This window comes from Bremia lactucae, linkage group LG5, assembly GCF_004359215.1.
Source record: "Bremia lactucae strain SF5 linkage group LG5, whole genome shotgun sequence".
NCBI lineage: Eukaryota > Oomycota > Peronosporomycetes > Peronosporales > Peronosporaceae > Bremia > Bremia lactucae.
In genome coordinates, this window is record NC_090614.1 from 3,208,686 (window position 1) to 3,219,593 (window position 10,908).

General features: G+C 42.3%; 1 protein-coding gene across 1 annotated transcript; it reads left to right on the plus strand.

The window, feature by feature from the left end:
• Positions 1 to 7,494: 7,494 nt before the first annotated feature.
• On the plus strand, positions 7,495 to 9,610 carry CCR75_007270 (uncharacterized protein; the record flags this gene model as incomplete). The annotated part of the gene is made up of 8 exons (XM_067965331.1): positions 7,495 to 7,569; positions 7,624 to 7,954; positions 8,032 to 8,458; positions 8,524 to 8,584; positions 8,662 to 8,846; positions 8,913 to 8,975; positions 9,040 to 9,517; positions 9,586 to 9,610. 7 exons carry the CDS (start codon positions 7,495 to 7,497, stop codon positions 9,209 to 9,211), a joined length of 1,314 nt encoding a protein of 437 aa, XP_067821231.1. The 3' UTR covers positions 9,212 to 9,517; positions 9,586 to 9,610.
• Between the last annotated feature and the right edge of the window lie 1,298 nt (positions 9,611 to 10,908).

Consider the following 10,908-nt stretch of genomic DNA (forward strand, 5'->3'; position numbering starts at 1 on the left):
CGTGCCAATCAAGGGCATACGCTTCAAGTTGTGCAAGATGAGGAGCTTTTGACCCCATTGGACGACCCCTGTGCTATTCAAAAGTGTGTCCATGGAACTTACCTCGATTGCTGGGATAGTATTTGGAACCTTGGACTTTCTAAAATGCAGAGAAATCACATCCACTTTACTGAAAGGGAAGTCATGGATGAACAAGTGGTTAGTGGAATGAGGTCAAATTGCAACTTGCTCTTATACATTGACTTTTCTTTGGCGGTAAGTGACGGAATCAAGTTTTACAAGTCCAGCAATAACGTAGTCTTGAGTCCCGGAATGGGCAATACGGGGGTTATTGATCGCAAATATTTCCTTCAGGCGGTCAAACGGGATGGAACGGTAGTTTATAAACGAGATTGAGATTAGCGCACGGATCATAAGCGATATTTCTACGTAGTATTATTATCACGACTGCAAGCCTAAGGTCTTATAGTCGAAAACAAGAGTTTAAAAAAGTATGTTCACATGCTTATGCGCAAAGTACTCGAGTCATTTATCAATTTTTAAAGATTTTATTGTTTTAAATTTTTTGATGGTCACAGAAATCATCACGTCTTAAACTTTGACATTTTAACAATATTAAGCTAAAATTTATTAGTATCGCAACTGCAACGGGGTTCACTTTACTTTTGACGAATTGTCCGACCGTCTGTTGATCAAGTATAAAATCAAATGTGCACACCCTTTTGCAATTTGTACCCCCCGCCCGACTTACAGCCAATCAGAAAGCATAACAATATTAATGTTGCATAAATCAAAGCATTTGCGTGGCCGAAACCCACAACTACTGACCTTTATCACCATGAACAATGCAGTACCTCAACAGCTTCAGGTGACACTCCCAAAGCTTGCCAAGAATTTGGCTTACCTCATAAGATAGATATAAAAGATAAGGAAATTCTTGTGAAAACGTTTAGTGTGCATTGTGGCTGACGGTCGCGAGTAATTACACGATGAGATGCTTACGTATCTGAAAACCATCAGACTGAATACCGAGGACTTACTGACTATCAATAGTGCCGGCATTGGTGCCCAGTGCCACTTATTTGAGCACACGCTGCGGCTTTCAGCGAAAGGAGAGAATTTACCCCTGTCCAAACGATTTTGCTTTGGTGGATCGCATGGGCAGTAAACTTGACTCGCACCACTACATTTGCCGAACAGATTCAGCCGAACTTCCCAGCACTGATGGTCGTTGGCACTATGTGTAACGGGGCACTACGACTTGTACTGTTTCAGTACAAGTCCACTTCACACTGCTTCAGTTGCGAGTGGTGCCTTACGTTAAGTGACGTACACTGTACGTGCAGAGGAAGACTTCTCTTAAGACAACTAGACTTAAGAGGGTAAAATGAAAACTGTATTAAATATAATTAAGTGTCTCTTGTTCTATCCTTGTAAATGCTAACTTAATTATAATCTAATACTAAACATGTGAATGAATTCTTATCTATCTTATCTTGTAACTCTCTTTGATTACTCCTGCAGCTGATTAGTCTGCGGAATAAATAGATATAATGGCCTATACCTATTTATGGATAAGAATTCTGAATATTACTATATAAAATAATATCCTATAAATATTATCTACCTTTAAGATAATATAGTAATAAACAACCTTTAAGTGTTAATTTCATGTAACGATACACCCCGTTACACTATTCTTTACAATTCAGCAACTGTCAACTGCATTCGGCACTTGAGCGCAACCATTGCATTGAAGGAGCCTGCGGACAAGTCGCGGTAGGGAAACTTCTTGATGTTGGGGTATGACAACACACTGCGTACGAATGTCTTCGTGTAGGGGAAATGGAAGTTAATTCGTTCTTAGAAAACCCTCATACATGTAACGTACTTAAATGTAACAGCTTCGCTTGCTCTTCTTCTTGTGTCATTTTACGACAGTAACCGCCACATCAGCACGACTACGAGCCGTCGCCTGATGTTCCACCTTCAACACTCCTCCTCAACGAGAAGTTTCTAATATTGGTCTTGGCTACGAGAAATTTAAACTTCTTTGTCGAAATTGTCTTGGTCAGGAAATCAGTAAGCTGTTATATGGTTTCAATATGCTCCAGCTGGATTACCTTGTTTTTGACTTGATCACGGACAAAATGATAGCGTATAAATGTGTTTCGCACGACTTTGATATCCTTCGTTTTTCGCGATAGCAAACGCACTTTAATTGCCTTGTACACCATTACTGGACCATTAATCCTGACCTTCATTTCCAGCAATAGCGATTTAGTCCACAATACTTCTTGTATGCACAATAATAGAGCCACATGTTCGGCTTCAGCAGTACACTGTTTTGCATTCTTGACTTAAAATTACGGGTGATCCGTTGACCATCACCATCACACCTGATGTTGAGCGTCGATTGTCCTTATTACTGCCCCAATCAGCGTCACTAAATGCACTCAACTGCAGTTCGCGTGACTTGCTCCGATAGCAGATTCCATCCATAGCGGTTGACTTTAAATAACGCAGCACTCGGATGGCCGCATTCCAATGTTCTTCACTTGGTTTTTCTAAGTGTCGACTCAATTGACATACCGCGAATGCAATATCCGGTCTTGTGCCGGTTGCCACGTAGAGAAGTGAACCCACCAAAGAACGATACGGATGATTTTTCATTTTTTGGTCCATCACTTCACACTTTTTCATGTTCTGGCCTTCCACACCCGGATTATACACCGGCCTAGCATTATCTTGATTGAATTTTTCAACCATTCTTGCTATACACGCGCTTTGACTGATCTTGAGTCGTTTCTCCTCCATCTTGTAGTCAACTTCGATGCCCAGATTATATCGCACTTTACCCAGTCTCTTGAGCTGAAATTATTAGACAATTCATCAGCAACTTGCTTAATTGAGTCGTACGAAAGACCACCAATGAGCATGTCATCGACACATAACGTCACGTAAGTCCATGAAAATTGTCAAATCGACGAACAAATACACACGGATCCGAAACACACGCCACAACCCCATGCTCTTAAAAACGCTTGAAATAGTCTTAAACCATGTTGCAACAGCTTGTTTCAGTCCATACAGGCTTTGATTTAGCTTCAGCACTTGACTCGATTTCATTTCAACGCCCTCGGGTGTATTAATAAACATCTCTTCTTCGAGAACACCATTGATAAATGCTGTATCGACATCATATTATAATATAACCATCCCATAATGGCAACATACCGCGAAAAACACACGAATTGATTTCATGTTCGCGACTGGATATATGTGTCGTAGTAATCAATTCCATAGGCTTGACGATAACCTAGTGCCACAAGCCGAGCCTTGTATCGCTCAATATCACCGTTTTCATTTCGCATGATGGTGAACACCCACTTAGTCCCATTACCTTCTTGTTTAACGAATTGTCCACGGGAGTCCACGTCTTTTTGCTATCTAGTGCCTTCAGTTCGGCCTTTTTCGCTACTTTCCACATCGTACTTCGTGGAGACTTCATAGCATCTTGGTACGTTGATGGGGTTTCAATGCCGCATTAGCTTGATAATACTCAATACGATATCGTTTTGAGGCACGTTTCACAGGTTCATCTCCACGTGACAAAACGATAGCATCTGACATTCCGACCGGAACCAAAGCTTGTGAGTCTGGACTTGGAGGAGATATTGCAAGAGGGTTATTGTGTCCACTAACACGAGATGAATGTGTCTCCAGACTGTCATCGAGATTAGTCCAGTCCCTCCCTGGGCACAATGGCTTGAATATCATCCTCAATCAAATCAGCTGGCTCCATGTACACACATCGATATCAAAAGCAATATCATCTCTATGTCCATACTTTAGACGTGTACCCAACGACATTAATTCTTGAGGGGGCGAGACTATTTGGTCACCGTTAGTCTGATCAACCTCCATAGGTTCATTATCATCGTGATTCGAGGAAATTGGTGATTGAACCCTGATATCATCGTATCCTTCGCCATTTCTTTTGCGTGCTGACGAATTGATACAGATGCGTCATTAACAACTTGAACATACTTCGTCTGTGGCTGTTCTTGAAATGTCACTGACCTTGTGACTTCAAGTTTTTCTCAATTATAATTCCAGACACGATAACTCTTCACTTCGTGTGAATAACCAAGAAACATGCACCGAAAAGCCCTCTTGTCCAATTTAGCACGTTTCGTTCTGTCAATGTGTGCGTAACCTTGAGCACCAAAAACGCGCATGTGTGATATGTCTGGCTTCAAGCCAAAACACATCTCAATTGGAGTCTTCGTCGGGGATGAAGCGCACGTGACCCGCTTTGTCACATATACAGCTGTATTTATAGCTTCAGCCCACCACTTCTTTTCCACTTGCATGTGATTTAGCATCGACCTTGCACGTTCCGTCAGTGTCCTATTCATTCGTTCAGCCATTCCATTTTGCTGGGGGGAATATGTCACTGTTGCTTGGTGTACTATGCCAGCCTTGCAACAAACTTCTGCGAATTTCTTGTTGATGTTTTCGCCACCATTGTCGGTGTGAATGCATTTGATCTTGGAATTCAGTTGGTTTTCCATCATTGACTTGAATTCGATGAACTTTTCCAGCACTTCAGACTTATTAGCGATGAAGTATGTCACCACGTAGCGCAAAAAATCATCCAGAAACGTAACTACATATCGTGCTCCTCCTTGAAACTTTGTCTCAATTGGACCCATTACATCACTGTGAACGATTTGGAGCAGTGATTTTGTCTTCACTTTGCCGTGACTTGACTTTGGAAATGGTCTGACTGACGACTTTCCAGTCACACATCCCTCGCAAATTTCATCTTGATCATCGATATCATCACTCAAAGCTTGCACATTTATTCCTTCTACACAATTGTGTAGATTCTTCAACGTCTTCATTGGAAGATGTCCTAGTCGTGCATGCCACACACTAGGACTCACATCTTTAACTCCACAGAATGGCTTGTGATGCCCCAAGGTGTGAAAAACGCACCGGCGGCATTCAACTGAGTGGTGGCTCACGTCATGCGTCAGCACCGTGCCTACGCGCCTCATTACTTTGACGATGTATTCGTGCATAGTAGGGCCGAGGACGGGCTGAGCGCAATAGAGTCGCACAAGCGCCATTTAGACGCTGTGTTGCAGACTTTAAAGGACGCCCAATTGTACGTCAACTTGCAAAAGTGCGTCATAGGGGTCCCTGAGATACCTGTGCTGGGTTGCATTGTAGGTATACATGGTGTACGAGCAGACCCAGACAAGGTAAAATCAGTAAAGGAATCACTGTCGAGTAGCCAACCTTCCGAACCATGTTCACTAACAGTAAACGCTTGCTCGTTATTTTTCTTGTTAGTTTGATTCTTCCAACAATCTTGTTTCTTATGACCCCGTTTTCCACATACGAAACACGTCCCGGTAAACTTGTTTCTTGTTTCCTTCGACAGAAAAACTTTGCCCTTGAAATTTCTTATAGCCTTCAATGCAAGTTCACTTTTCTCCTTGCGAGAAATACCTTCGTATTCACGACGAAGCATTTCTTTGGCTTGGAAAATATCAATTTCTTTCATGTTCTCAATGATTCTGATGATCTGATCATACTCATCAGACAAGCTTCCAAGCAGTATAACGAGCTGCTCGTCAGACGAAACTACATCTCCGATGGCTTGCATGGACATGCACAGCTCATCAAACTACAGAAAGTGGTCCAGTGCACTCTCTTACTTCTGCATCTTAAATTCATGCAACTGCCGACGCATCTGCACACGGTTGTGAATATTTCTTCGAAGAAAATAAATCTTTTATATATCCCAAGCTTCTGCAGCCGTGCCTGCATTGCGAACCGTGGACTGTAGACTTGGGGTGATTGACGTACACACAATCGCGAAGGCCTTCATATCATTGACTTTGCATATCGACGCGTCGGCCCTTGTGGCACTCGGTGCCTTCGTCGCGTCGATGTGCTCTAGTAGCCCTTTCTTGGCTAGTTTTATCCGAGCATTAAACTCCCATACAAAGTAGTTGTCCATGTTGAGGACGTCATTCGCCTCACCCACGTTTGAGCTCATAACCTGATGAGGTATGACAACACACTGCGTACGAAGGTCTTCGTGTAGGGGAAATGGAAAGTAAATTCGTTCTTAGAAAACCCTCATACATGTAACGTACTTGAATGTAACAGCTTCGCTTGCTCTTCTTCTTGTGTCATTCACGACAGTAACCGCCACAACAGCACGACAACGAGCCGTCGCCTGATGTTTCACTTTCAACACTTGAGAGCTTAAGCAATTGGATCATTTCTGCTCAGAATGTTTAGTACAAAAGATTTTCAATATCCTTGAAAATAATGGAAAGCTGTTTCGGTGTCATCAGCGCCCTTCCTGGTGCTCTTTGGTCTACCGATTCGAAAACATTCGTGGAACTCCACTGGAAGCGTACTTTAAGACGCTTCATACCGAACTGGGCGTCTTCGGGCCATTCGTTGGGAACATGTACCTTGCAGAGGACAGGAGTTTGACATTTGAACGTGTGGCACGGTAGAACCATAAGTGTGCGTTGTTACGGGGTGTATCGTTACATGAAATTAACACTTAAAGGTTGTTGATTAATATATTATCTTAAAGGTAGATAATATTTGGAGGATACTACTTTATATAGTAATGTTCAGAATTCTTATCCATAAATAGGTATAGACCATTATATCTATTTGTTCCGCAGACTAATCAGCTGTAGATGTAAACAAAAGAGACACACAGATAAGATAAGAATTCAATTGCATGTTTAGTATTAGTTTATAATTAAGTTAGAGTTAACAGACAGAAAGAAGAGATACTTAATTATATTAATAAAGTTTTCATTTTACCCTCTTTAAGCTAGTTACCTTAAAGAGAAGTCTTCCTCTGCACGTTAATAGTGTACGTGAAATAACGTAAGGCACCACTCGCAACTGAAGTAGTGCGAAGTGGACTTGTACTGAAGCAGTGCGAAGTGGACTTGTACTGAAGCAGTGCGAAGTGGACTTGTACTGAAGCAGTACAAGTCGTAGTGCCCCGTTACAGACGTTGCATTATGGGAAGGATGCTGTGGCTCGAACTGATGTACCACAAAAATCTTATTGCGTTGGTTTCACAGCGCAAGCGCTAGCTTAACGGCGCTCTTTGTGCCAAGCTTTTCAGTATCTCGAATCAGAATCGTATCTACTTGGAAAGTTACCACTCTGGCTCGCAAGCTGGCATTCTCGATTTTCTACCTGAACTATCTTCTAGTTTACACGACAGTTCGTTTTTTATGCACTTGATGCTCTATTTCATTGTCTTACAAGGCTTCCAGTAAAAGCGACTTGGATTAGAGGTTATTAGTTGTCTGATTACAGTAAGATGGCCTAAAATCAATCTCATTGTGCTTATTTATTGGTATCTATCTACCTTCATTTTTTGCGATAAGTAACCTAATCAAAAGATTTTTCATCAACAAACACATTTTCACAATGTCGACGTTAGAAAGTCTCGTGTTAGACGATAAGGAGTATGTCGAGCTCTTACGCAAGCTTATCAGCGTCTCGGTACGTGCACTCCATACTTTACTTCACTCATAACTAACGACGTATTTCTGATAGGAAAAAGTGCAAAATGCTCCAAGCCTAGGGCTAATTCCTCAAGAAAACCTCGTGTCCGACTTTCTACTGACCGAGCTCAAACCTTGTCTTGGATCGGAATTAAGCGTTGAGCGTGTCGAGTTCGTACCTGGACGTGGCAACGTCATTATTAAGTATGCGCCGCTCTCGACGTCTAGTGAAAAGACGCTAGCGCTCGTAGGTGCCCACATGGACGTGGTGCCCGCGAACCCAGAGGGTTGGGAACGAGACCCCTTCACACTCACCGTCGAGGGTGACAAACTCTACGGACGCGGTACGACCGATTGCCTCGGACATGTTGCTCTTTTAACCAGTAAGTCTTCGAGTTAAGGTTTCAGAGGGTGCATAGGCCCTGCAAAGTCGGGTTTATCTGACGAAACGCTGGTGTAGTGCTGTTCCGAGAGCTGGCGAAACAAAAGGTGCAGACGGCAATGCAAATCGTATGCGTGCTTATTGCTTCGGAGGAGAATGGCGAGATTGAGGGCGTGGGCGTCGAGAAATTGATGGAGTCGGGAAAATTGGATTTTATTAAGAATGGACCTGTGTTCTGGGTCGACTGCTCGGATAGTCAGCCGTGTATTGGGACTGCTGGTGCCAGTACCTGGACGCTGAAGGCTACGGGGAAATTATTTCATAGTGGCTTGCCCAATTTGGGTATTAATGGCCTTGAATTGGCCATGGATGCGATGACGAAAATCCAAGCCTTTTTCTACCAAGAGTTTGGACCATTGGAAAAAGAAAACGAGTACAATTACTCGTGTCCTTCCACGATGAAGCCTACGCGCATGGAGTCGTCGATTAATGGCCTGAATCAAATGTACGTGTCTGAGTTTGAACAGTCTTACGCTCATGAGTTGAAAAAGTCGTAAATGATTCAAATAGCCCGTCATGGGCTAAAATTGCCGGCGACGTGCGATTATCTCCCTTTTACGATATGGACACGGTTCGTTGTAGATTTTATTGAAGCTACGATACCAATGGGTCAGTAGATAAAGCTCATGCGACATGGTTTATTCCTAGATGATTGCTACGATGACAGCATTTGTAGACAATCTAAACGCCAATGTCACGTCTTTAGAAGGCCATCGTGGACCAGTGTCGAAATATGCACTTCCGGATGAAAATTGCAAGGGCAAAATTGAATTAATATTTGACAAGAATTATTACGAAGGCATCGCGTGCTCGTTGGATTCGATTGGATACAAGTACGTAATTTTTTATTAAGGTCTTTTTGTCGAATCGCATGTCATGCATTGCTTTGTTTTAAACAGAGCCTTGCATGCTGCAATCACGACGGTGCTCGGAGAGGCAAAGCCGTTTTCAATTAGTGGAAGGTTAAAATTGTTTTAAACATTTACGAGGCTACTATTTTATTTTGACTATTTTTTTACTTGGTAGCTTGCCCCTCGTTCGCGACATGCAACGCAGTGGCTTTGATCTCACGCTCGTTGGCTTTGGCAAGAGCTCCGTGTACCATGGCGACAATGAATACTGCCTCTTGAGTGACATGAAGAAAGCAATGCAGATCCTGGCGCTGACAATCGCCCATTGTGATGGTTCTTTAAAATAGTGTAGACACACTCTTTAAAGCGCCAACTTTGTCAAATTGATTTTCTTTCCTTCTTTCATTTGGTTTAAATATGCTCAATTGTCGGTGAATTTCACGCGCTTCCGCTGACAAGACATTTGCGTAAATTGCAAACTATAAAACGTCCACAGCAACACGCTTCATCGCAACTGCTTCCCGACCAAGATAAAGCATTACAAGCGATCACCGAGGATAACACTTTGGCGTACGAGCGAAGGCCCAAATCATGCGGACAATTCAAACATGAAAAAGCTTGCTATCCTAGCCACAGAATCTTGTGGCTGGTTGCTGCAAAGAACCAAATAACAAGATGCTTCTTTGATATTCGTACATCAAACCGCTTTTTAAGCACGTACGACGAAATAAGTTTCTTCGAAAAATGCTCTTCCTTTGTAATTGAAAGATCGAGCATTTTTTGAAAAAACAAATTCGTCGTACGTACTCAAAAAACACCCTTTAAAATTTGTAAGTTGGTTACACGCTATGGATATCTCGATTCCACGTGCAAATGGCTGCTTCTTACTGGTCGTAGAGACTCGAGACGTGCCTATTGTAGTGCTTTTTTTCGTCGGTGTATCCTTTTTTCAAATAGCCTACGTCTCTGGCTCACACATGCGTCCTTCTCGATTCAAATCCTATTTAATTAGTCCACTCGCCACAAACTCGCATAATTTCTTGTCGACCTACTCCGATTCTTCGTCCTTCCCACTCCTGTTTTTTTCATTTACAACTCGTCTTCTCTCGCATCCCCTACTACCACAATCGAAATGTTAGCCCAAAACAGCTCGTGCTGTATCAACGCCTTTAAACGCGCACGCAATTAGTCCTGCTCACATTAAAACGTCGTGACAACTAACAACAATAGCGGTTCCCTCAAGTGTATTCTTCTAGGCTACCATATATTCCGCAACGATTCAAAGTGTGATATTCCCACACAATAAGTGAATATCTTCCGGTGATTATTTGCACATAGTTAATGCCCAACGCCTGTGGTCGTGACGTCACGGTGTTTACTTGCAAATTGTGTTAAACTTGAGATTCCGATGCAACACGCCAGGTGCGCAAGGAGACGCCATACATAGTTTGTAATAAATATAATTAAGTCAGTAGTAGATAGAAGATCATTACGTAGGAGCTTCATTTTCTCTATTCTAAAGACTTCGTCTTGCTAGACCTTTGAACTATCTACTCTTGTAGGAAATACTTATTATTACGCTTATAGGAAATATTACTTATGGAACCGGACACCCCGCTACAACGATGCACACTAAAACATTTTGCTAAGCGACTTCACCTGCAAAGACTTTCCTCTTATCTTGTATATTTTGTTCGTGAGACAAGCCATATTCTTGGCAAGGATTGGGATCGTCGACTGAGCTGTTGAGGCACTTCATTTATACAGAGTGGTTCAGATCAGTGGTTCTTGATTTCGGCCAGTCTCCACACAACTCAAGTGCTTTAATTTATGAAACATTAATATTGGGGTGTACTCGTGGCAGTGGCCTTGATTTCATACTTGATCCATTCCAATTGCAATATTCATTATTTATTATTCGAAACAACCGGCGGTCGTCCGATTCGTCAAAAGTAAAGTGAACCCCGTTGCAGTTGTCGATACTAATGGATTTAAGTTTGATATTCTTAAAATGTCAAACTTCAAGACGTGATTTTTTCTGTCT